Raw genomic sequence first — 27,723 nt, 5'->3', positions numbered from 1 at the left:
CTATGCTCATAGAGTAGTCCCAGGGAGTATAACTCCCTATTCCTGCTCTAGCTGTTCAGTTTTTTCCTGCCTAGTCAAGAGAGAGGACCTAGTTCCATGCTGGGATATCTGGTCCTGGCATTTTTTCCTTTTTAAACGGGATCTTTTTTTTTCTGGTGCTTTCAATTTGGTTCCTGTGAGAACTACAATCAACTGCCGGACTGGGCGACGCACTCAATCTACTAGACAGAGCTACCGTCGGACACGCGACTCACGCGGCAGGATTGGGCAAAAATTTTAGGCTGTCGTTTTGCGGCCTACTCACGGCTGACTATACGAGCTGCTAACCTAGCTGTCCGAGCTGCTGATCTAGCAGACAAAGCTGCTGTTGGGCATGCGCCTCACGTGGCCGGATCTGGGCCACGCTGCCATTTGGGCACCGCCATTGGGGGGCGGCCTCAGTGAGTTGAGCCACTTGGCTCCCCCAGTGCGGTTTCCTTCCCCTTTTTGGATCTCAACCTGGTTATCAGTTCTTCAGTAACCGCCGTTTGAAATATTTGCGAGATTCTTCTGATTACATTTTCCCAGAAGGGAAGCCTTCTTGGTGGCTTTTTCTTCTGCACCAAGTGTGTCTGAGCTGGCAGATTGTCTTTTCATTCACCTTACTTGGTGGTTTACAGAGATAAAGTGGTGCTTCGTCCCTGCCAGGCATTCCTTCCTAAGGTTGTCTCTGATTTCCATTTAAATAAAGGAATTGTGTTGCTTTCCTTGTGCTCTAAGCCTAAGCACCCTAAAGAGATTGCCCTACAATATTTGAATATGGTTCGGGCAATCCGGGTGTAACTGGCGGCAACTGAGTCGTTCCGAAAATCAGATTCCCTGTTTGTTATTGCGGATGGACCCCGTAAGGGGCTGACCGTGTCTGCTGCGACCAATTCCAGATGGCTCAGACAGACGATGGTGCAGGCCTATTGCATTAAGGGTCAAGATCCTCCTTTCCCTGTTAAGGCGCATTCTACAAGGGCGCTTAGAAGCCTCTAGGTCTTCTGTCATCAGGCATCAGTGGGCAGGTTTTCAAGACAACCACCTGGTCGTCCGTGCACACTTTCACAAAATTTTATAAGGTGGATATGTTGGCATCTGCAGTAACAGTGCATATTTTTAGCACGGATAACTGTAGTAATGTCACTGGTCCCCCCAAAAATGTCAGTTATGGGTCCAGTCTGTCTGTCGCAGTCCCGCTAAAAATCGCTGATCGTTGCAATTGCTAGTAAAAATAAAAAATTACATAAATCTTTCCCCTAGTTTGTAGACACAATAACTTTTGCGCAAACCAATCAAAATACGCTTATTGGGATTTTTTTTACCAAAAATATGTAGCAGAGTTCAATTTGCCTAAAAAGATGAAAAAATTAGATTTTTTTTTTTTTTTTTATTGGGAATGTTATCTAGCAGAAAGTAAAAATTATTGTTTTTTTTTACTATAGCAGAAAGTAAAAAATATTGTTTTTTTTACTATAGCAGAAAGTAAAAAATGTCTCTTTGTTTATAGCGCAAAAAATAAAAATCACAGAGGTGAGAAAATGCCACCAAAAGAAAGCTCTATTTGTGGTGAAAAAAGGACATCAATTTATTTGGGTATAGTGTTGCACGACCATGCAATTGTCAGTTAAAACAATGTACTGCTGAATTGCAAAAAATGGCCTGATTATGGGGGAAAATCTTCCAGTTCAGAAGTGGTTAAAGTGATACTAAAGGCTCAAATTTATTACCTAAAATACAAAAAGAGGTTATACTTGCGGATGCCTCGCCAGGACGCAGCGACCTAGAATGGCCTGAGTCGCAGCATACCTATCGGCTAGCTGCAACCCCACTTTGGGGTGGGAGGCAGTCTGCCCGGAGCGAAGTTCACCAGGTCTATGGTATTGTAACTGTGCCCCCCTTGCCCCTGCTGGCCTTGGGGTAATGTGGGCCCTCCCCTGGGGATAATGGGATTTTTGCCTCAGAAGAGATCCCACCTGGTCTGCCCGGTGCCAGGTCTGTGTGTCCTTCCCTCTCCCTGTCCCTGTGGGGGCTGTGTGTCTGGAGTGCTCTGGCGCTCTGGGGAGGGGGGGGGTGTGACATGTTACCTTGGGATTGCTGGTCCCTGTTGTGGTTCCTGAGGCCTTCATGTGTCGGTCCCTAGCCACATGGTGTACCGTGGGCGCCACCATCTTAGATGTGGGCAATGGAATTTTTCCCCATAGACTTGTATGGGGCAGCCATTTCCCCTTCAGCTTCCTGTTGTTTTGTATGGGCATCCATCTTTGTGTATCCCTGGCGCTATACTCAGCAGTGTATCCCTATCAGGCGACATCACTTCCTGTGTGGTATTTCCGGCTGCTGAGCCAAGGTCACTTCCTGCTTTTCTTTCCATGCTGTGGAAGATGCAGGAGGATGTGTGTCTGAGGTGGTAAAGTATTGGGGGTTCCTGTGGGCATATCCTTGCACTTTCTGCTATCAGTTTGGTTTAAAGGGGTTCCCTGCATACAGATGCGATCGGCGCTCTTAAAGCGACAGTACTATGTTTTGCAATTTGCACTATGGAGTCCCAAACTGGAAAATCACCCTCAGACCCACTCTGTGCGACTCCCGGACAGTCCGGATCACAGTCGCTGGCCGCGATTTCAGCACCTCTGGAAAGCCTGGCGACTAAAGTTGATTTAGTCATGAAAAAGGTTGATAGCCGTAAACGGCCGCTGCATTCTCCATCTGTGGAGGTGTCCTCTGATTTAGAGGCTGATGTGGTCGCCCCAGATGCCCCCTACCTGAGGGGCGCTGTCCTCGCAGTCAGATGGTGAAGAGGACCTGTCTTCTTCAGCTGCAGCGTGGGAACGCGCTTTTGTGGAAGACCTGATTATTTCAGTGCGGGATATTTTAAAATTGGCAGCGTGTTCAGCATGTGTTAGTGGTGCCAAAACGCTTTCAACGCCAGTATCCTTTTTGCTGACAAGGTTTCCAACCGTTGGACGGTGCCACCTAAAGTGGACCATCCTGTTTCCAGATTGAACAAATCTACCCTTGTACCTGTGGAGGATTCCCCAGTTTTTACGGATCTATTGGACAGGCGGGTGGAATCCCTTTCCCGCCATCTTCATGTGCTGGCGGGTTCCATTTTGAAACCGTTTTTTGTGTCTGTGTTGGTTTCACAGACGGTGAAGGAATGGATTAGGGGTTTGCGGGAGTCTTTGGACCCCAAAACTGTTCCTCCGGAACAGCTGGAACTGTGTTGGACCAGGTCATCCAGGCTCTGGTGTTCCTGTGTGATACGCTTATGGCTGCGGTTCCCCTGGTGGCAAGTGTCTCGGCCGTGGGCATTGTTTTAAGACGCATGGTTTGGTTGAAGAGCTGGTTGGCTGACCAAGCTTCTAAAAAAGCCTTAGCTGACCTCCCCTTTCTGGAAGACAGGTTGTTTGGCGACTCATTGGATGAGTTGATCAAGGGCCTGATTGGCGGGAAGAGTACTCTTCTTCCTCAATCTTCCAACGGTAAGATGCCCCGCCCTAAGTGGGGTCCCTCCTTTTCTGCTCATAAACTGTTTTTTGTGCCTCCTGGGCGCAAGAAAAAGGTAAGCCGTCCAGAACTTCTGGAGGTGCTAAGAAACCCTGGCCGGTCAGTCCGGTGCTGTAGACAAGTCCTCTTCAGCATGAAGAGGCACCCTCACCCATCTCAGGGGTGGGGGGACGGCTGCACTTCCTTCATTCAGGACGATTGGGTTCGCAAACTGGTTTGTTCAGGGTACAAGATCGAATTCTGGTCCCGCAATGGCACAGGTGTTGTTTTTTAGTCAAATTTTCACCTGTCTCCGGAGCGTTTTAAGAATCTGCGGGAGGCTGTGCGAGATCTCCTGGCTCAAGGAGTGATTGTGCCGGTTCCCCAACAGGAACGCTCTCAAGGTTTCTTTTCAAGCCTGTTCACTGTGCCCAGAAAGGAGGGCAAAGTACGTCCAATCCTGGACCTCAAGGCTCTGACGACTTTGCTCTGCAAAATGACCAACCTTCCACGCAATTTGAGCTGAGATGGTTTTCCTTCGACAAGTGCGACTATTGTCTGCATGAGTCAGACCCTATCCCCAAATTCTGTTACAAACTCCCCTCAATTATCGAGTTACCCCTAGTTAACTATCCTTGCTTATTCTTTTTTTTTCATACTCTTACCTTTCCTCCTCCGTATTGCTGTGAGCACCTAATTTCTTTTTCTTTTCAGAGCCTAGCCGTTTTTAGGTACAGAAGTGTGCACCATTGTACTTTTAGATCAGCAGAATTTCTAAAAACGTATCGGTTATCTCTTTACTTGGAACTTACATGTTGTTCACCTGTTTTTGTCATAAGCTCACAATGTTCTCTGTAACCTTCTGTTATTTTTGGAAAAAAAACAATAAAAAGTATTTGAAAAAAAAAATAAAAAAATCTAATGCGGTCAGGTGAAAAGGGTTACACAGGTAAAATTTGAGCAGTAGCATCCAGGGATCGTTTTAAAGGCTGCAAACAATGCTGCTTGGCTACAAACAACAACGCTTATTGATCCCTAATTTTCAGTTAATCTTCTTACATCTTTGTCACTCAATTAGACACTTGTATGCAACATTTGGTAGATGGGAGAAAAAAATTATTCACAAAATAGATTCCTATTCTCATTGTGCGCTAGTTTCTTGTAATTTACCAGGAACAAAGCAGTATATGGGTTTCCATCAGGGATTCATTTTTATATCTGTGCATAAATTAAGTGCCACCACAACAACCTATTGGATTTAAACTAATCAAAACACAATTTTTAATATTATGCTATAAAAAAGATGCAGAGAGCAGGAGGCCCCATAATCTCATTGAACCTTAGATTTATTTCCCCCACCCCAGGCTAATCATGTCCATGTATGTTCATAAATTGCATATCATACTTAAAGCAGTATTAAGCCCAAACCAAGAACTTAATATATTGCAATATACCAATCATTAGATGTGTTGACTCTTTACTTTTTTATCTGTTTTCACCTGGTGATCTGACCAGTAATACTCCTGCATTACTGTCCACACTCTGGATTGTGGAGTGAGCACTGGGGGCACAGCAGGCAGCAGCACTCTGTCTGTGGGGGAGTGCTAGATGTACTAGCAAATTTACATATACTAACACATTGAAGCCAAACTCCTGCTAAGCTGTTAAAGCAAATGGTTTATTTTCCTTTTGAGATTAGGAATTTACATAAACATTGATCATTGTAAGCACCCATGTCAGTGGTATATGGTTTGTCTCAACCCTGTAATTGCAAGAGAGCTTGTTATTTTGACAAACAGCCTTACTGGCTAGATCACCAGATGCAAATAGAAGAAAGCAAGCCTAAAAATAAATACTAATGCAGACATCACATGCAAAAATTGGTAAGCTGCCAAAAAATCAATGTGTGCTTTTGGATACAAAACCGCTTTAACCTCCAAAAACTGTATACCAGCTCTTGGTACACTATTACTATACACGATTTCCATAGCGCCGACAGTTTGCGCAGAGCTTTACAATATGAGGGAAGACAATACAGTTGCAATACAATTCAATACAGGAGGAATTAGAGGGCCCTGCTCGTTAGAGCTTACAATCTAGAAGATGTTAGCATGATAGCATGCATGTGTTTTATTGTATCCAAATGCTTTGCCATGTTTTGTTTTAATAGAATATGAAACCATTTAAATTCCAACATTTATTGCTGTCTGGGCTTATTGAATTTTTTTTTTTTCATCAGTCTTTTGAGACATGAGCACATTAAATGGGACAGTGGTTGTCCTCTGCACTGGAACACATACAGACAGCAATAAAAACATTTTCAGACATTCTATGCCTTTCCCGCCCTGTTGTGGTCAAAGCATTTTAGCTATGCATGAATTTGAAATGATGAATCGCTGCTAGCGTAGTTTAATTCTGTAGCTTTACAGAAGTTCTGAAACATTTAAAAGCTGTCAAAACAAATATGGCCATTTTAATTTTTTTTTTTGTTTTAGGTCTTTTCATATACAGCTAGCAAAGAAATCCGGACAGATGATTTATGCTTAGATGTCTCGAAGCTTAATGGTCCAGTCATAATGCTGAAGTGCCACCATTTGAGGGGTAATCAGCTATGGGAGTATGATCTAGTGGTAAGTGTTGCTGGTGTTTATGCCTTTCAGCTTTATCCTTTTCTCTTGCAGAGCTGTTATACTGAAGATATGTTTTTGTTTTTTTTTTTTTTTTGTTTTTTGTTTTTGTTTTTCCACTATATTAGCTTATTTAGGTTGGCATGCTATGTTTTCTTAATACAGACAAGGGCTACCGACACACACCACTGCAGATGTATATTACACACACCACTGCAGATGTATATTACACACACCACTGCAGATGTATATTACACACACCACTGCAGATGTATATTACACACATCCCACTGCAGATGTATATTACACACATCCCGCTGCAGATGTAAAATGCACCACTGCACATGTATAATACACACGCACACACTACTGCAGATGTATAAAGCACACACACGTGCAGATGTACAATTCGCACACGCGCACACACACCTGCAGATGTATAATGCAGTAGACCGGTTTCTCGTATATAACATCTTCATATTTTTTCCCATGATATTACTGTAAGACCTTGTATGTGTCCGCGCTTAACCTCCCTCTTCCATCCCACAGCAATTGTGATGCCTTAAATAAACAGGCAACCTAGTCCTGGACTCTAGTCCAAAGCTGATTCTATGCAGATGGAGCTATGCAGTTTTGTTCCCACATAGAATTTTTCCATGGTGCCATATTGATAGGTCCATCTCTGCATCCTTTTGGGTTTTGTCTGGACTAGAAGATGCAATTTTTCCTCTTTGCCTATGTCAGTGTGGCATTGTTGGGCAGTTCTGCCAATACCATTGTTCTTTCTTATGGCTTACTATACCCAGATAGCTGAATTTGTGTCTCCTGAGCCATGTAATCCAGTCAAATATATGAGTCTGTTTGCAAAAGGATATGATTGACAGGTTTCTTTCTCAGTAGTAAGCAAATAATAAACACGGGGGGGATAAATGTTAAGAAAAAAAAGAAAAGAAATGCACGGAGAGTGGAGGCACGCTTGCCAATTAGATCGACTGAGTGTGATTGACAAATATCCATGTACTCTTGGTCTTTATGGTGCCCTTTGCCCTCCACTTGATATTTATTTTTACTTTTTTTTTTTTTTTCTTTTTCTTTATTGCTTTTTGTTTCAAATTCATAAAAGTTGTTTTGTATCTGTGTGTTGAGCTTACTGTCACCAGAACCATAATGTGGCATATCAATTTAGGTAATTTTCTAATAAAGTTTTTAGGATAATTTCCACAAATATATTCTGCATTATGGTTATGGTGTCTTTATGGGGTTGGTCACTCTGATTGGAGTAATATCCTCTGTCATGTGCATCTATTCAAATATATATTATTAAAAGGATCTACTGTTATAGTCTCCATAGTTAGGAGGAGTGCTCTTTCAGTTCAATGTGGCAGGCCATCGGAGTTGAACCCTGTATTGTTTGCTAAAGCTTACTGTTAACAGCTTTTGTATATAAAAGTGGTTGTAAACCCTTACATATACCCACATATACCCAGTGAATTGACTGGCCTCATGTGATACACAGAGATGAAACAAATCCTCCTACATAAGTTGTACCTGTTTTTCTGTAACCATCTCTTCTCTTCAGCCTTCCAAAACACAGTATCTCTCATTGGCAAGGGGCAGGGATCCTAAGTCTCACACTGCAGAGCTCCGTAAAGGAAGGTACACACCCTGTCCTGTCCACACAGCGCACAGAAACTATGCAGAGCTCTCTAGCTCCCTTAATGTTTCATGGTATAAGTCTGGCCGTTAACTGTGACTGATTTCTTCTTATGCCACATGTATTGCCATGAAACACAGTTGGCAACGCCACACTTGTAGCTGCCCTTTTGATCAAATAAGCAGCTTCACCCAGGGGCCACTATGGTCTTCTGGGGTCAAACCCTACTGGATTCTATAAAGCCTTTCAGATTTTTTTGGTCTGTGGAAGATGATGGCGTTTTCTGGAATGATACTGGACAGACCCGAATCCCGGTGAAGGATGCCCCAATATTTCTAATAATGACGAAGGCCTTAGTGTTGTATCAAGTACTGAAAAGGATGTCAAATTGTCAGTTGGAGTTAGTAGTGGGCCTATTTTCCATGAATGTTCCTGTGTCTTTGAGATTCTGAGGAGAGATTCTGAGGCTAGTTGCATTAGCATACAGATACCGATATTTGGTGCATGCCTAATTGATGAGAGCCTGCTCATTCTCCTCTTCCAGGAATCTTTTCTTGAGGAGGTCAGTTCATCATAGTTTCGCAAAAGGGTGCAGGTTTTCTTGAGATTGCAAAACTGGCCAAAGGGGACATTTCAGATCCACCTTGCGTGGTGGTGGCAGTTGCGTATGTGTAGGTAGGAGTTGCCTGCTGAAGGTTTGAAGTAAATGCGAGATGTTCTACATAAATCGTCTGCTATCAGCTCTAGGTCCAGGAAAACTAATTTGGTAAACTGTCTACCACATGGGTAAATTGAATCCCAAACTGATTGCTCTGACAGTATTAAAAAAAGGACTCCCATTGGCGATCACTGCCAACCCAGATGATCAAGATGTCGTCTATATATCAGGCATAGAGGACCAGGTTTGCCCCAAAGGGATTGCCAGACCAAATGTGGAACTCCTCCCATTACCTCATGAACAGGTTGGCATAACTTTGGGCGAACTTGGCCCCTATTGCTGTGCCCCTGGTTTGCCTGTAGTAGTCTTCCTCGAACACAAAGTAATTGTGTGTTAGGGCATACTCGATACAGTGGGTGATGAAGGAACCTTATTTAGGGTGAAAATGATTACCTCATGTCAAAAAATATTGTATGGCCTGTAGTCCAATTTGATGTTGTATGGAGGTGTAAAGAGTGGTGACATCTATCAATACCCAACGATAGCCAGTTTGCCATTGGTATTGGGCAAGGATCTCAAGCATATGGCTAGAATCTCAGACGTACAATGGAAGTTGTACAATGAAGTCCCGATCTACAGCTGCAAGAAAAAGTATGTGAACCCTTTGGAATGATATGGATTTCTGCACAAATTGGTCATAAAATGTGATCTGATCATCATCTAAGTCACAACAATAGACAATCACAGTCTGCTTAAACTAATACACAAAGAATGAAATGTTGCCATGTTTTTATTGAACACACCATATAAACATTCACAGTGCAGGTGGAAAAAGTATGTGAACCCCTAGACTTATGACATCTCCAAGAGCTAATTGGAGTGAGATGTCAGCCAACTGGAGTCCAATCAATGAGATGAGACTGGAGGTGTTGGTTACAGCTGCCCTCCCCTATAAAAAATACACACCAGTTCTGGGTTTGCTTTTCACAAGAAGAATTGCCTGATGTGAATGATGCCTCGCACAAAAGAGCTCTCAGAAGACATACGATTAAGAATTGTTGACTTGCATAAAGCTGGAAAGGGTTATAAAAGTATCTATAAAAGCCTTGCTGTTCATCAGTCCACGGTAAGACAAATTGTCTATAAATGGAAAAAGTTCAGCACTGCTGCTACTCTCCCTAGGAGTGGCCGTCCTGTAAAGATGACTGCAAGAGCACAGCGCAGACTGCTCCATGAGGTGAAGAAGAATCCTAGAGTTTTAGCTAAAGACTTACAAAAGTCACTGGCAAATGCTAACATCCCTGTTAGCGAATCTACAATACGTAAAACACTAAACAAGAATGGATTTCATGGGAGGATACCACAGAGGAAGCCACTGCTGTACAAACAAAACATTGCTGCATGTTTACAGTTTGCACAAGAGCACCTGGATGTTCCACAGCAGTACTGGCAAAATATTCTGTGGACAGATGAAACCAAAGTTCAGTTGTTTGGAAGAAACACACAACACTGTGGCGAAAAAGAGGCACAGCACACCAACATCAAAACCTCATCCCAACTGTGAAGTATGGTGGTGGGGGCATCATGGTTTGGGGCTGCTTTGCTGCGTCAGGGCCTGGATGGATTGCTATCATCGAAGGAAAAATGAATTCCCAAGTTTATCAAGACATTTTGCAGGATGAACTTAAGGCCATCTGTCTGCCAGCTGAAGCTCAACAGAAGATGGGTGTTGCAACAGGACAATGACCCAAAGCATAGAAGTAAATCAACATCAGAATGAATCAGAATGGCTTAAACAGAAGAAAATATGCCTTCTGAAGTGGCCCAGTCAGTCATGACCTCAACCCGATTGAGATGCTTTGGCATGACCTCAAGGAAGCGATTCACACCAGACATCCCAAGAATATTGCTGAACTGAAACAGTTCTGTAAAGAGGAATGGTCAAGAATTACTCCTGACCGTTGTGCACGTCTGATCTGCAACTACAGGAAACGTTTAGTTGAAGTTATTGCTGCCAAAGGAGGTTCAACTAGTTATTAAATCTAGGGTTCACATACTTTTTCCACCTGCACTGTGAATGTTTAGATGGTGTGTTCAATAAAAACATGGCAACATTTCATTCTTTGTGTGTTATTAGTTTAAGCAGACTGTGATTGTCTATTGTTGTGACTTGGATGATGATCAGATCATATTTTATGACCAATTTGTGCAGAAATCCATATCATTCCAAAGGGTTCACATACTTTTTCTTGCAGCTGTATGTAGCTGCCCAAGCGACTGGTTAGGCTTTCTATCCCAGAGATAATAGGCTTGCCTGAGAGGGTTGTTCTCCTCCTTATGGATTTTGGGAATGTGGTTTAAGTGCCGATGCTTTTATAATTTTTGTTGTTCCTTGCCTCCTGGCTGATCTTGCAGCTGTTTTTCCGTCTGCTATTTGGCCCTTGTACCTCAAGTTCCTGCTTTTCCATGGTCCGTGGGGAACATGGGAGAACGCAGCAGTACACCCTCTATTTCCGGTTTTCGGGATTCCGGCGGCTTGCAGTCCATGGGCAGCTGAAGGCTTGTCGGTTTTTAGACTGACAATAGAGAGACTGAGCACAGAGGGGTCCCCAGGGCTAACAATTCCTGCAGGGTCCAACTGTCTGGAGCAAGTATTATCTCATAGGTTTGATCGGGCACATCCATCTCATCTTGGATCTATAGGCTTTAAATGTCTTCATTTGGGTCTAAATAAATTATATGAATCTACTAGGGCTAGCCGGTCTCCATTGGGGAGACTTTCTAGCCTTTCTAGATTAAAGGGACAGCAGGACTCTGGCAGGTCTGTCTCTGCACAGAAACTGGAGACGAACCTGTCAATCTGCCTGCTCAGTGGGAATCAATGGAGCGATCCCCGCTAAGCTACCAGAGTCCGCCGAGCAGATTCGCCTGTGTAAAAGGGGCCTTAGAGTTTGATTCTACAAACCAGGAACCATCCAACTCTGCCATTCTGCATGAGAGTTCAGGGCCTAATGGTAAGCTCCTTGGAGGCATTGATATTTGCTCAGTTCCACTTTGGTTCTCTACATTGCAAAATGCTGTCATCATGGGTCAACTCATTTTGGTCCCTATACAAACTGACATGCCTGACAGCAAAGACTATGCTGTCTTAAGCCTAATTGCTCCAGAATCCAACTCTGAGATAAGAAGAATCCTTCCTCCCATGGTCTTGTAAGATCATTACAACTGATGCAGGCTTAGAGAGCTGGGGAAATGTCCTATACACCTCGTTGTTGCATGGGACTTGGACGCTAGACACATCTCCTCTTCCATTCAGCATTTCGGAGTTCCAAACGATTTGGCTGTCCTTACAATGCTGGACTTAGAGGGTCATCTGATTGGGATTCAGTTGCACAATGATTCTGCAGTGACGTTCATCAACCACCAGGGAAAAATAAGAAGTCTTGCTGTGGCAAGAGAGGTAAAAAGGATTACTGCTAACAGAACTGCATGTTTTAGCTTTGTCTGCCATTCATGATCAAGTTGAGGATAATAGCAGGCAGACCACCTCAGCCACCAGTGCCTGTGCCCAGGGAATTGGTCCCTACATCATAGTGTTGAAGTATCTGGTTCACATGTGGAGGATGCTGAATGTTGACCTCCTAGGTGCAACAAAAAGCTGGATAGGTTTATATCCAGATGCAGAGATCCTCTAGTACAAGCAGCATGGCTGTTGAAGCCCAGGTAATGCTGTTAAAGCCCAGGTCTTGAGAGGGTTTTCTCTGATTTGGTAAACACCACACAGCTAAAACCAAAAGATCTACTTCCTAAAAGGTCTGCCATCTCACATTAAAGGCATAGTATGTTCTGAGTTTTACCCAGGGAAATACTCTGAGAAGAATCCTCTCCTTTCTACATTAAGGCTTGACACAGCATTTGGCCTTAAGTGCCATCATGGGCCAAATCTCTGACCTTGCGCTTTTATACCAAGGATTTCTAGCTTCCCATTCATTGAACAAAACTTTTTATAAGATATCTTTCTTGTGGCCCCTCCTGTGATTGCATGCAATTTAAATTTAGTTCCCTTGGAACTTTAAAAGCCATCTTTTGAACCAATTAGGATTATTCCTCTTTTCACACTCACAAGGTTGCACTCTTTGTTGCTGACTTGTGTCTGAGGTGGCAGCCTTGCCTTTTAAGGCCTATTGAGGCGGCCCTTACTAAGGTGTTTTTTCTGTCTCTATCTGGCTTCAGTACATCCAAAGAAATTTCCCTTCACTGCCTAGATGATTCATAATGTATGGGTTTACCTCTTAGCAACCTCTTCCTTTAGAAAGCCTGTCTTTTTGTCATTACAGTCCCTGTAAAAGGAATGCAGCTCCACCATTCCTTAGTTGCACAGGCAGATCAAAATTGAAGGTTAAAATGTGTTCAATCCCACCTGGCTGCCTTTGCAACGTGAAGGGGGGGGGGGGGTCAGTAAATCCACAACTCGGCCACCAATTTCAACCGCAAGTGTAAATAAGTCCTTACAGAGCCACAGGTAGCTACAATTTACCAGTGTGTAGGTTTTAATAAGAATTAGCCCCCCATTCACACTAGTGCGATTTGTCATGCAACTTTTGACACATAGGGGGAGTGTTACTAAAACTGGAGCACTTGGGATCTGATGCAACCTGGGCATGGTAGCGAACCAGCTTTAAACTTCAGCTTGTTCGCTTAAGCTGTGACAATAAAAGCTGGAAGCTGATTGGTTTCTATGCAGAGCTGAACCAAAATTTACACTCTCCAGACTTAGTACTTTTTCCCAATAAAGTTGCATGACAAGTCGGAGCCAATTGATTTCAATGGCCCCTGTTCTGATCTATGCAACTTAAAGTTGCAGCAACTTTGAAAAGGTTCCTGTACTTTTATTGATGCAACTTGAGTGGCAATCAGGCGCATCAAAGTCTTACTCAAAATAATGCAACTTTTAAGTCGCACTAGTGTGAACAGAGCCATAGTCAGGCATAGCTGCTAGGCTCTGTTCACAATTATGCAGGTGCGACAGTGCGCACGGGAAGTTTTCCATTTCTGTGTGTTGCGTTTAGGACAGCCCTTTCAACTGCCCAATGCCTATCCATTATAATGCATGTCCTTCAACTGTGGAGGCTCTAAAAATTTAGAGTTAGGACTGTAGATAATACTGGGGTGCCATGAAGTGGTACTGCAGCTTACCCATGTATTTGCAAATGTGTGCTAACTAAACTCTTTAACACTAAATGAAATACTGTTAGACGGGAGAATTCAGTTAGTTGCAGATTGGGCGGTAAGTTGAGCTGGGAATTTTCTGTGTTTTTTTTTTTTTTTTAACATGCGTCCCCTTCCATGTGTGCTCCTTGCTGCAAAGGCCAGTTATAGTTGGGGGCAGTGGCCATTTGTGTGTATAGTTTGTACATACTAGGTCTTTAAATTGTCAGCCTTTGCCATTAGACTTAGAAGCAGCCCTTTTTAAAAAGGTACCCTTCTGTTGTATGAAACAGAAAATCTTCCAGCTCTGTTGCTCAGCAAATTGGTGTGTATTGTCCCCTGACATGTTTAAAGGTATATCTGCTTTTAAACAAAAAAGAAAATGCAAATCCAAATTCTTTACCTAAATTTGGGTACATACATCTTGAAAACACTGGTGCTGCTTACGTGGTCAGGTCACATTTTCCTGGTACATAAACTTATTTATGAATATTGTTGGCACATTTAAAGTGGTGTGACAATGGATTTTTGATCCATTTTTTAAGAGAAGTCTTCCAAAGGAACAAAAATAAACTTTGTTTTTATTTTTAATTATTTTACTGCAATTAGTTGTTCAGTATGTTTCATAGCACATACTGTATATGAATAATATAGAAGTGCGCTATTTCTAAAAGAAATTATATATAAGAGATTATATATACAAACTGTGGTTGATAGGATGTTCAACAATATCAAATAAAAATTAGATACAAATGTATTGTGACAAAACACAAACAAGAATTGATCCAGCAGTCCAAAATAGAGTCTTTCTTCAAATGGTGATTACTGAGATGCAAAATACAAATGTGAAAGGAATCCAACCAAATTAATAAATAACTGTGATATCCCTCCACTTGGTGAATTTCCTCCTTACCCGGCGGAAAAAAGGTAAGTGCAATAAGTGAATCCAATTAATTCCAAAATGTACTTTTCATGTGATATCCACCGCCAACCTTGTGATAAAACATCGGTGTATGTAGAGGTAATGGCCTCTTACCAAAATAAAGAACCATATACGTTTAAGAAAACACTGGTGTAGGAATGGCGCTGATCCCTTCTCATCTGGATAGGGTGGACGGCTTTCCCGATTAGTCCAACAAGGATGATTTGATCCACAGCAGGAACCTACAGCCTATGGTCAACAAATACCCCTCACACCTGTCCCTTCATCTCTGTATTAGAGCCATTTGAAGAAAGACTCTTTATTTTGTACTGCTGGATCAATTATTGTTTGTGTTTTGTCACAATACATTTGTATCTAATTTTTATTTGATATTGTTGAACATCCTATCAACCACAGTTTGTATATATAATCTCTTGTATATAATTTTTTTTAGAAATACCACACTCCTATATTATTCGTTCAGTTATTCACATTTTCAGTAGCAGCTTTTTCACAGATCAGCGCACCCCCCTCCCACTTACATCTACATACTGTATATGCATTAAACATACTTAGTCAGAAATCCATAGAAACATAGAGTGACCGCAGAAAAACCAAGTGGTCTATCGAGTCTGCCCCATTTTCTTTTTTTTTTTTTTTTTTTGTCCACTTTTTTTTTTGTCCACTTTATTTTTTGTCTGAGTATAGATCTAGGTTTCTCTTAAACAGGTTTGAATCCACTTACTCTTGGATGACCCACAACCTCTGCTGGAAGTCTGTTCCAAGCATCAACTACACTTTTAGTAAAATAATACTTTCTAAGATGAGTTTTGAACTTCCCGTCTGCTAGTTTGAAGTCATGTCCCCTTGTTCTTTATCTTGGCTTCCCTTCTGAACCTTACTCAACCCCTTGATGTATTTAAAGGTAAACTTCAACTTTCTTTTCACTAGACCTGAATGATCAGTCCCAGTATAGATCATACCTCTGTACCATGTTGCTCTGTTGTCTGCAGACCTCCTGATAGGCTGGGTTTTAGTTGAGGCATTGTACCATGTGACAGTATGTATAGTCTAATGTAGCCTTCCATAGCCACTTCCCATTCCATCTGTAACCTAGAACACTCCCCTCTGTGGTCTCAGACTGTGCAAATGATGTAACTTCCTTCACAGCTCTTATGGTGGGTGGGATGGAATACATCCTAATTAGCATTCAGTCCCGCCCAGTCACACCTACAGGAAGAGTCCAAACCTCCTAAGTCCCTCCTCACAGATCACAGCATTAGTCAAAAAAGGAAAGCCTGCTTTATAATATACACAAAAAGAACAAATTCTCCTGCGCTTAAGAGATGTGGCGCGGCGTTGAGGCTCTATGGCTCCGGGTATATGCACAGACTTTGCTTCCCGTTACCATTTGTGCAAACAAATGGTAACATACGTATGATGCGCATTGCTGTGTGTCTTCAAAATACGCAGCAAAGTGCGGGTTGCCATGCATGCGTTGCTATGTGTTTTTGAAACGCACAACAAAGTGCGTGTTTTCTGTGCCGGTTTCATTTGGAAATGCATAAATGAGAATGCAGCCTAAATGTTAACACAATAAGACATACATTGCTGCTCATTTTCAAAACACATGGCAAAACACATTGGCATGTATTTTTGAAACACACCACAAAGCGTGCGCTTTCTTGAAACACCCACAGTCCTTGGACCTGCCCACATCAACTCCCGCAGCTGCTTCAAGTTACTCTCATAACCTGCCCTGAAACTACAGAGGCTCCAAGCATGATGGGACATGCAAGTATCAGGACTGGCAAATAAAGGAAACAGGAAGTCAGAGAACTTAAGGCAAAAGGGAGTGACATCAGACACATAAACCTGCTGTGTTCAGCTAAAGGAGGTAAATTACACACAAACTGATATTGGGTTTGTGATTCATTTACATCCACAATGCATTTGTTTTGGGAAGGAAAAGATAGAGTTCTGCTTTAAAGGTTTCAGTCCTGTCTCTCCTTTCCCTTCTTTCTTCCAGACTACATATTAGGTTCCTGAAATCACTCTTGATATGTTTTATCCCCCAGACCATTAACCGTTTTTGTTGCCTGTTTCTGGACCCGTTCTATTTTATATCTTTTTGTAAGTGAGTTCTCCAGGACTGGACACAGTATCCTAAATGACATCCAATGATCTATATAGGGGAATCCGTACCTCCTTTCTCCTGCTAGTGACCCCTCTAGTGATGCATCCTGGAATTCTATTCACTTTCCCCACTGCCTGGTTACACTGTTTGCTACTTTTACAATCATCTGAAAGAATCTACCCTCAATAATACACTGTGTGTAAAATAATGCACCTTGGAAAAACATTTTTCCCTATTTTTCATTTGGAACTATGGAGCTGCATTTTCCAGTGCTTTGGTCAACCTTCCAGCAATGTCAAAACATGCTCTATATTACACCTCCAGAGAGATCAACCCTATCGCACACGATTGTCTCGTCAGCAAAAATACATGTCTTACCCACCAACCATATACTTGTATCACATACATATAAGTTAAATAGAACAGGACCTAGTGCAGGGCCTTGTGATACACCGCTAGTGACTGGTCTGTGTTCCGATTGAACCCCATTTGTGACCACACTCTGGTACGTTTCCATTAGCCAACTGCATATCCACTGAACCACCCATGGGGTTAGGTCCTAGCTTGTACAACTTTTTATGTCTTGCTGTAATCAAGATGGGATATTTCTACAGCACCGCCCATGTCCTAAACATTAGCGGTACAGTCCAAAAAATTAAATCTGGTTCTGACAAATTCTGCCTTCAGTAAAGCCATGATGCTCTGATTCCAGCAAGTTGTGTGTTTTTAAGTGATTAATGATCCTTCTTAGAGTGATACCAATAACTTGACTATAGCTGATGTTAAATTCATTGGCCTGTAATTGCCAGCTTTTACCTTGCTTCCCTTCTTGTGGCTAGGTACAATATTCGCTGTCCGCCAATCATGGAGAACTTCTGTTAGAAGAGATTGTTTAAAAAGATCAGTTAATGATCCAGCACGTAACAGAACCATGACCCACAATGAGCTTGTGTGCTTCCGTCATATATGGCTTCCTCCTGTCTTGAACATAGATATCAGATATTACAGCCGCCCTATATACAAAACTAGCCAGAACTTAGCTTGTATAAGGTCTGGAACAAACTCACACTGAATATATACCCCACCAGGTCAAGGGCCTGATTACATTATCATATGCAGATGAAATTGTGTACAGAAATATCATTAACATATCGAAGGAACAATCGACACAAACGATATTCTACGTTTCCACCAGCAACTAATCGATGACAGTGATTTAATTAACCTGAGCCAATTAACTAGCAGACTTGCTGTCATCGAGTTCATGAAGTACAATATACATTACAAGTTTAAACACATCCCCACAGTAGTCAATAGGGTAGTTAATCACATCAATGTGTGGAAGACAGGTGGTTGAGCTTATGGCATCCACCATTAATCTGTGCGTCAGACCTCAGACGGGTTGACTTTGATTTTGGCCTGTAGTTCCAGTCCCCCAATGCCCGTACCCACACAGTACCCCAAACAAATTGTCCCGAACAGAGCATTACTCACCCAGCCAACCTCTGCCTCTCTCGTAGTACATACCCGCCGTTGGGGAGACACATGGACTGGCCCTTCTCCCTGGAGTTCTTTCAGCCACTGGAGAGAAGACAAAGAGGCTGGGCTCATCATGCTGTTGGGGATCTGGGCCGACTCCCCAGAATCCCTGGAGTGTACAGGGAGAGACTGTAGTCCCATCCACTTTCCCAGGAAAGCCATTCTTAGTTGAGGGCAGAGGCCAGCGGCACTCTGCTCAGTTGCCAGCTCTTCTGCTGGGTTGGTGTCATCATTCTGGGGTGCCGTCTGCTGCTAGGAAGGTGAGCCGTCTTCTCCATCTTCCTTACCCTCATCTGGCTCTTGGGACACTCTTTCTCTGGTACTGTCTCCCAGGTGCACAGATCCTGGCTGGAGAGGGAAGACCGTTTCCTCCACTCTGGCTGACCGAGAGGGAGGACGACAACCTCCTCTCCCTTCTCCCCCTGGATTCTGATCTGCTGCTGGGGAGCGACCGCCACCTACTCGCCTTGGGCCTCCAGAACTGCTGCAGGTGTGGGTGAGCAAAGCACACTGTTACTGTGCCACATTGCCGACTCCTCAGCCAGGATTTCCAGACTGTCAGCTGGTACTTCTGGATATTCCCAGGCAAAGGGAGCTGAGCCCTGGTGCTGAGGAGAGTCGAGGCAGCCATCTGTGTAGGCGATCTCCAGCTCCCATTCCTGAATGGCCAGAAACTCAATATTTTCCAGTGCCCAGAACACTTACCAGATGTTCCAGATTGCTCCAAAAGTTAGGGTCCCTGCCCCGGAGAGCTTCCCGTACAACAGTCCCAGGTGGCCATAGCCAAAGCCTTCCATTGGGCTGTCATCCACTATCCATGGGCAGGCTTGGGATACATGCCACCGTAGGGCTCTATAGCTCTCTTCCAAATGCATCTCTGCCCAGTCCAGCCTGCTTACTTCAGCTGTCTGCTCCTTGTGCGGTTTATTTCCCAAAAACAGCACCTGCAATCCATACTGTGACCAGTACCTTTGCTGGATTGAGGGGAGGATTTTTCCCTGGTGTCGCTGCTCACGGGCTAGCGTTTCCTTCCAGAGTTCCAAGCGGATTGAATCATACCATCCTAGCAGTACCTGCTCTGACACTGGTCCCCTGTGCTGTATCCGCATCTCTCGCAAGCCTCCTTCCGAATTCCTCTTCCATGGCGGCTGGTATCTGTATCTGGACCTTGGATCCCAGTGGAGGTTTGGATTTCCAAGACTGCAGGAAGCATCCCACTGCTTCCACCTATGTAACGGAACCGCGACCCACAATGAGCTTGTGTGCTTCCGTCATATATGGCTTCCTCCAGTCTTGAACATAGATATCGGGTATTACAGCGCCCTATATACAAAACTAGCCAGAACTTAGCTTGTATAAGGTCTGGAACATTTATTGAACAAACTCACACTGAATATATTCCCCACCAGGTCAGGTGCCTGATTACTTTATCATATGCAGATTAAATTATGTACAGAAATATCATTAACATATCAAAGGAACAACCAACACAAACAGTATTCTACTTTCACACTAGCAACTAATAAATGACAGTGATTTAATTTGAGCCAAATAACTAGCAGACTTGCCGTCATCGAGCTCATGAAGTACAATACACGTTATTATAAATGTAAACACATCCCCACAGTAGACGATAGGTGAGGTAATCACAACAACAATGTGTGGAAGACAGGTGGTTGAGCTGATGACATTAGCATCTGCCATGAGTCTGACTGTGTGGAGCATTACTCCAAGGGTTCCCCTCAGCATACACCTCAAAAAGAACAGTGTTCCCTTACAAGCCAGGGCCAATTATCAGTAGGCAAGAGGCTAGCCTGCAGTCCCCTCCAAAGCTCCTGTCCTGAGTGAGTTTGTCACACAGCACCTATAGCTCTCAGTTCTAGAACTCTGGGATGAATAGCATCAGGGCCTGTTGCTTTATTAAGCTGTAACCAAGCCAGTTCCTCTGTTACGTTTGTCTCCAGAAATCCTGAAAATTAACCACCATTAATAGAATCAATATGATTCCCCATTTTGTTATAGTTAGTACAATTTATTTCTGAGACTGAACAAAAGTAAATGTTTAAACACTACATCCTTGTCTCTGTCAAGTGTTGTGCCTGTTTTTTGTTTTAGTGATCCCATTGAATTTTTTCCTTCCAAGGCCAATGTAAATAGTTTTTTTTTTTTTTTCATTTCTTAATGGATTTAGTCTTTTCCCCTTCTTTCTGAGCTTAGGCAGCACTGATAATGTGTTTGGCCTCCTTTTAGTTTATTTTTAGAAACTCCTCTAGCAGCTACATTTCCTGTTTTCTTGACTCACCTATATGATGATTTTTTTTTCTCCTTTTACTTATCCTACTTACCTCTTTAGTGAACCATGTTGGTGTTTTCTTATGTTTACACTTACTAATTTGCCTGACATATAATCTGTAAAAATTAAACCAATAATAATAAATCCCACTCTGCGCTAATGGTCAATCCCCTAAACTGTGTGTGTATATATACACGCATGCACTGTTGTGTTCAAAATAATAGCAGTCCAACATCACCAACCAGATCAATGTTTTTGGTCTAAATTATATTTCTACATGGCAAATAATTTACTAGTATGTATAGTAGAGTAATAAAAAACCAACTAACCCAACAGTCATGACATGCATGCTGCTGATTCTGTATAATTTCATTAATTGAAATGGCGTGTTCAAAATAATAGCAATGTGGCATTCAATTTGTGAGGTCATTCAGTCTGTGAAAAAACAGATGGCCCTTATTTAACCCCTTGGTGCTTTCTGTACGCAAATATGCGGCCTCTCGGCACCTGGTCCTTATCGCCAAAGGGCCGCATGTTTGCGTGAATTGCTGCCTATTAACATGTTGAGAACACACACGCTGCATGCTCCCAGCACAGTTACCTTCGCTTAACCTTTTGCACCACGTGCCAATCACGGCGGTCATGTGATCTTAAACCTCATCCCGCCTCCTTGCATCATAAACCTCTTAAAGGGCCTGGAGGCACCGGTGCTAAGAGGTTAAGGATGAAGACAGCAAATATTGTACATGCTGGGTATAGTACATTTCTCTGAAAATCTGAGTGAAATGGTTCATTCCAGACATTGTTCAGAAGAACAGCCTACTTTGATTAAAAAGTTGATAGGAGAGGGGAAAAAATATAAAAAGTGCAGAACTTATGGGCTGCTCAGCTAAAATGATCTTAAATGCTTTAAAATGGCCATCAAAACCAAAAAGACATGGAAGATAATGGAAAACTACCATTCGAATGAATGGAAGAATTGCCAAAATGGCAAAGACTCAGCCAATGATCAGCTCCAGGATGATCAAAGGTCTAAAGTGACCTGTGAGTACTGTAACAATAAGAAGACACCTATGTGAAGCCAAGCTATTGGCAAAAAGCTCCCACAAAGTCCTATTGTTGAAGAAGATGACGTGCTGGAGGAGCTACAATTTGCCAAAGAAGACATTGACTGGCCTAAAAAGAGATGGCACAGCATTTTGAAGACTGATGAAAGCAAGATTGTTCTTTTTGGATCTAGGGGTCACAGACAATTTTTCAGACGACCTCCAAACACTGAATTCAAGTCACAGTACACTGTGAAGACAGTGAAGCATGGTGGTGCAAGATTTGGGGATGTTTCTCATACTATGGTGTTGGGCATATTTATTGCATAACCGGGATCATGGATAAGTTTGAATACATCAAAATACTTGAAGAGATCATGTTGAAGAGAAAATGCCCTTGAAATGGGTGTTTCAAAAGGACAACGACCCCAAACACACCAGTAAGCGAGCAGCATCTTGGTTTCAGACCAACAAGATTAACGTTATGGAGTGGCCAGCCCAATCCCCAGACCTTAATCTCATAGAAACCTTGTTGAGTGACATCAAAAATGCTGTTTCTGAGGTAAAACCAGGAAATGCTGAGGAATTGTACAAAGTAGTGCAATCGTCCTGAGCTGAAATACCTATTTACAGGTTCCAGAACTTGGTCGACTCCATTCAACACCAATGTAAAGCAGTTCTCAGAAATAGTGATTAACAAATAAATATTATTTTAGTTATTCACAGGAAAGCTAAATCTACCAGCATTTTTCAGTTTATACAATAAATGTTTGCATTTGTAAAGAAAAATGCAAACACTGCTACTGCTTTTTTGGAAAAAGCCTAATATTACTTTTTCTTCACTTTCTGTAAAGTACTACGTGTATGGAAATAAAAATGATCATTAGGACTTTGAGTTTTACTCACTTTTTTAAATGCTATTATTTTGAACGCAACTGTACATATACATACTGTGTGTGTGTGTGTGTGTGTGTGTGTGTATGTGTGTATGTATATATATATATATATATATATATATATATATATATATATATATATATATATATATATATATATATATATATATAGTAAAACCTTGGATTGCGAGTATAATTCGTTCCGGAAACATGCTTGTAATCCAAAGCACTCTTATATCAAAGCGAATTTCCCCATAAGAAATAATGGAAACTCAGATGATTCGTTCCCCAACCATTTATTCATAAATCCTTCAGTTTATAGTCCATATAAAAAGATTATAGCATTGAGATAGGTTGTATAACCATAAAATGTCCATCCACAAATAGCCACTTCCATAAGGGGATTAGAAGCAAAATCCAGCAGGAGCTACAGAGTATCAAAGAGAAGAGAGGCGCCTCTAAGTGTAGCAATATGGTTCCATTTAATGAAGGTTCAACATTTAGCAACTCACATGGTTGATGAATAAAACAGGCACATCTAATATGCAGGCATCCGGGTTAAAGCTGTCCACATAGACTATCTTCTGCACCGCCGGCTGCCAGTCTGTAATCCTGACCGGGAAGACCACACTGCAGTAAAGCGATCTGAAAGCGAGGGGCAGCATGGAAGGGATGACGGTGCGGAGGATGGTCTATGTGGACAGCTTTAGCCTGGATGCCTGCATCCTTAGATGTGCCTGTTCCAATCATCAACCATGTGAGTTGCTAAATGTTGAACCTTCATTAAATTTAACCATATTGCTACACTTAGAGGTGCCTCTCTTCTCTTTTATACTTAGCTGTGACATGACGCTACTTGTATATCAAGACATCGCTTGTATATCAAGTCAAAATTTTTTCGAAAATTTTGCTTGTCTTGCAAAACGCTCCTAAACCAAGTTACTCTCAAACCAAGGTTTTACTGTGTGATATATATATATAATATACACACACACACACACACACACACACAAATACACACACTGAATTGCCAAAAGCATTGAGACGCCTGCCTTTTCATGCACATGAACTTTAATAGCATCCCAGTCTTAGTCTGTAGGGTTCAGTATTGAGTTGTCCCATCCTTTGCAGCTATAACAGCTTCCACTCTTTTGGGAAGGTTGTCCACAAGGTTTAGGAGTGTGTCTATGGGAATGCTTGACCATTCTTCCAGAAGCGCATTTGTGCGGTCAGACACTGATGATGGATTAAGCTGGCTTGCAGCCTGTGCTCTAATTCATCCCAAAGGTTTTCTATCGAGTTAAGGTCAGTCATGCAACACTGTACCCAAAAGAAAATGTCATGTTTCTCTATCATTCATCGACAGACGCAGCTCCATCTGCATTACTAGTAGGGTTAGGCACTAGGCAGGCAAAAAGCTTAACCACACCTATGGGGGCTGTCCCTGCAAACATAACCCCTCACACTCTATCAATAATTTGTTCTGCCTATTGTTAGGAATAGGACCTAGCCTTGCTGGGACTTCGGTCTTTTGTGTTTTTTTTTAATTTTTTCACTAGTTAGTTCCTGAGGACCAAGATCCAGAGGAATAACAAGCAACAGCCGACTGTGGTTTTCGCACTGGATAATCTAGATCCTTAAGGTCTCCCAGACTGGCCATCGAGCCTGAGCAGGGTTTAGTCAAGAACTAGGCCTCGCCACGACAGTGCCCCGATGGATGGGGGACGAGCCTGCAAGTGGACAGTCTTGCTGGGACGCACATGACCTTGAACGCCCTGAGTTGCAGCTTCCCCTTGGCTGACAGCACCCCCATCCTGAGTGGGAGGTGATCTGTCTCGGAGTGGCGCCCACCTTGTAGCGTGGTATGGTGAGTAAATGTTGCCCCCCAAAACCCCTGGAGGTCTTGGGGTGGTTGTGGGCCCCTCTCTGGAATGGTCAGTCCTTAGGGGCTCCCTTGGTTCCCTGGCACCTCGGAGGATTGGTCTGATTCCCCCACCCCTAGCAGGTTTTTACCTTTGGGGGGGTGGTAATAACTCTGCCGTTATGGTGCTTATTTGAGGTGGGGTGGATGGTCCTGTGTGGGTCCCTGGTGATGGACCTTTGGATGCCTATTGCTCTGGGACCCCTTTTGGGGGTCCTGGAGACCACATGGCGTGCTGTAGGGGGCAGCCATTTTGCTGTGGTTCATGATTTCTATGTTCCCATTAAGATTGCATGGGCAACCATTTTATATAATTCCCCATTGAGAATGTATGAGCGGACATGTTTTTGAGGTCCATGGGCTGGTCAGGTTTGCGGCATGGCTTTTTACAGATGGAGTCAGAGTTTTCTTTCTCTTCCTGTTCAGTCAGTATAATACACTGGTCGTTCTGGTAGCTTCTTATGGTCTAGTAATGTTAATCCTGAGATTTTTCCTCATCTGCTCTATTATATAATTATCAGGGATTGAGAGCCCACAGTGTTAGCAGTGGGACCCCGTTTTTCGTGGTCTTAAAGGGACAGTACCCTAAAAAAAAGTATTACAATTTTGTGGATAGACGGGTAGAATCGTTGTCCCGCCATTTACAGGTGGTGGCAGGTCACAGGTTAAAGACTACCTTTGTGAATGTTCTGGTAGCGCAGACTGTTGCTGAATGGATGAAATTATTTAAAAGTAACTTGGAAACTGCGCGGCTCCCCCTGCGGTGCTGGAATTGCTAGACCAGCTGGCTCAAGCTCTGGTATTGATGTGTGAAACGTCCCTGGATTCAGCTCCGTTAGTGGCCAGGATATCAGCAGTGGGGATTGTGATTAGGCGCTTGGTATGGCTGAAATGCTGGTCGGCTGGCCAGGCCTCAAAAGGGGCTGTACACATAAACAAAAAGAAGGTCGCAACAGCCTAGCGCATTATCCTCAGTAAGCTATTTATTGATAAAATTGTTAAAAGGCTACTCACAAACATGCGATGTAAACCAGCATATCAACTCCATCGTGCAACTTCCATGATGTAAGAGTCCAATATCTTGTGAAAGGCTAACGCGTTTCGAGGCAGTGCCTCTTCCTCAGAGCCCCTGAGGAAAACGGCTGTGGCTGATCTTTCGTTTACAGGGGAGAGGCTGTTTGGATACTCTCTTGACGAGTTGATCAAAGGTATCACGGGGGGGGGGGGGTGATAGCACTAATGTGACCCAATCTTCTACAGGTAAGGAGTCACGTCCTAGGCAGGGGCCTTCCTTTAATGCTCATAAACGTCTTTTTCGTGCCTCCGGGTCGCAAGAAAAAGAAAAATCGGTCATGTCTTCTGGGGTTCCCAAGAAGCCATGGTCGGGAAAGGCTAAGTCTGGAAAATCTGGGTCTGCCGACAAGTCTTAAGCTGCATGAAGGAGCGCCCTACCCGATTCTAGGGTGGGGGACGTCTGTTTCTTTCAGGAACCCTGGACTTTCTTGATTCAGAACAAGTGGGTTCATAAACTGATCCGATCAGGATACAAGATCGAATTCCGGTCTCGTCCGTTGAACAGGTTCTTCCTGTCCAATCTACAATTATCCCCAGTCCAGTTACAGGACCTGCGTGGGGTGGTACAAGATTTACTGTCGCAAGGAGTGATTGTACCGGTTCTGTCTCAGGAACTGTTTCAAGGGTTTTAAACCTATTCACAGTGCCCAGAAAGGAGGGCAAGGTGTGTCCCTTTCTCGATCCCAAGGCTGAACAATGGCTCTGTACCTGGACAATGGAAGAGTCAAGACTTCCGATAAATGTTTGATCATTGGACGACTCGTCTGCAAAATTAACCGGTTCGGATTCAATCAGACAACGCCATGGCTGTGACTTACATCAATCACCAGGGGGGCACCAAGAGTGTCTTGGCAGCCAAGGAGGTAGCCGAGATTCTGGCTTGGGCGGAAAATTTTTTCCAGCCATCTCTGCTGCACACATTCCAGATGTGGAAAACGGGCAGGCAGTTTACCTGAGTCGATAGGTGTTGGATCAAGGGGAGTGGTCCCTGCACCCAGAGGTGTTTCGTCTCCTGTGTGTTCGGTGGGGGACTCCTGAGGTTGATCTGTTTGCTTCTCGCCTCAACAAGAGGGTTAAGAGGTTCATAGCCAGGTCTCGAGATCCTCTGGCCAACGCCACAGATGCACTGCTGGCTCATTGAGGTCGGTATCGGCTGATTTCATTTCTCTCAATACAGCTTCTGCACAGGATAAAGGTGGAATGCATTTTGGTCATTCTGGTGGCTCCGAATTGGCCTCGCGGGTCTTGGTACACGTACCTAATAAGGCTGGTCGCTGATACCCCTTGGCGAATTCCTCTCAAGGAAGATTTTCTGTCTCAAGGTCTGATCTTCCATCCTGCTTTACAGTCGCTGGCTTTACCGGCATGGTGGTTGAAAGGCAGGTGTTGAGAGATAGAGGTCTTTCTGACTCTGATTCCTACGCTCTTGAAAGCTAGGAACTTACTTCCTAGAAGATTTATCCTCGTACGTGGAAGTCATACATCTCATGGTGTGAATCACTGAAGGTGCATCCTCGCTTGTTTTCTATAGCTAGGATTTTGGCCTTTCTGCAGAAAGGAGTTTGACAGTAGTTGGCTTTGGGCACAATCAAAGGCCAAGTCTCGGCTTTGGCTATATACTCTATCCTATAGACTGGCTATATGTACTTTCATCCAGGGGGTGCGCCATATGGCTCCTCCGAGACGATCTCCGCTGGCTCAGTGGGATCTCAGTTTGGTATTATCTGTTCTTCAAAAGCCTTTCTCTGCCCTTGTTGTCTCAGAAGGTTGCCTTCTTGGTGGCTTTCACTTCTGCTCGCAGAGTATCTAAATTGGCAGCGTTGTCCTGCGGTTCATCTTATCTGGTGGTACACAGAGATAAAATGGTAATTTTAGTCTTCTCCCTAAGGTGGTTTTTGATTTTCATTTGAATGAAGAAATTGTTGCCTTCACTCTGTCCTAAGCCCACGTATCCTAATCCTGCGTTCTTTGGATGTGGTTTGGGCGATCAAGGTTTATTTGGAGGCAACCAAATCTTTTCGAAAATCAACTCTTTTTTTGTCCTTTTTTTGATGGACCTCGTAAGGGATTGGCTGCGTCTGCTGCGACCATTTCCAGGTGGATCAGGCAGACGGTGGTACAGGCTTACTCACTGAAGGGTCAGGTTCCTCCTTTCCCGGTGAAGGCGCATTCTACGAGAGCGCTGAGTGCCTCTTGGGCTTTTCGCCATCAGGCTTCGGTGCTGCAAGTGTGCAAGGC

General features: G+C 43.3%; 1 protein-coding gene across 1 annotated transcript in view; it reads left to right on the top strand.

The window, feature by feature from the left end:
• The window catches only part of GALNT1 (polypeptide N-acetylgalactosaminyltransferase 1), a 375,931-nt gene that overhangs the window by 323,697 nt on the left and 24,511 nt on the right, over nt 1-27,723 (top strand). Inside the window, exon 11 of the mRNA XM_082258175.1 lies at nt 6,006-6,140. Within this exon, the coding sequence (XP_082114301.1) occupies nt 6,006-6,140 (135 nt within the window). The remainder of the gene's footprint in view (nt 1-6,005; nt 6,141-27,723) is intronic.

The sequence above is a fragment of the Pelophylax lessonae genome (assembly GCF_965119305.1).
Source record: "Pelophylax lessonae genome assembly, chromosome: 5".
Taxonomy (NCBI): domain Eukaryota; kingdom Metazoa; phylum Chordata; class Amphibia; order Anura; family Ranidae; genus Pelophylax; species Pelophylax lessonae.
This window is presented reverse-complemented; position numbering and strand designations above follow the sequence as displayed.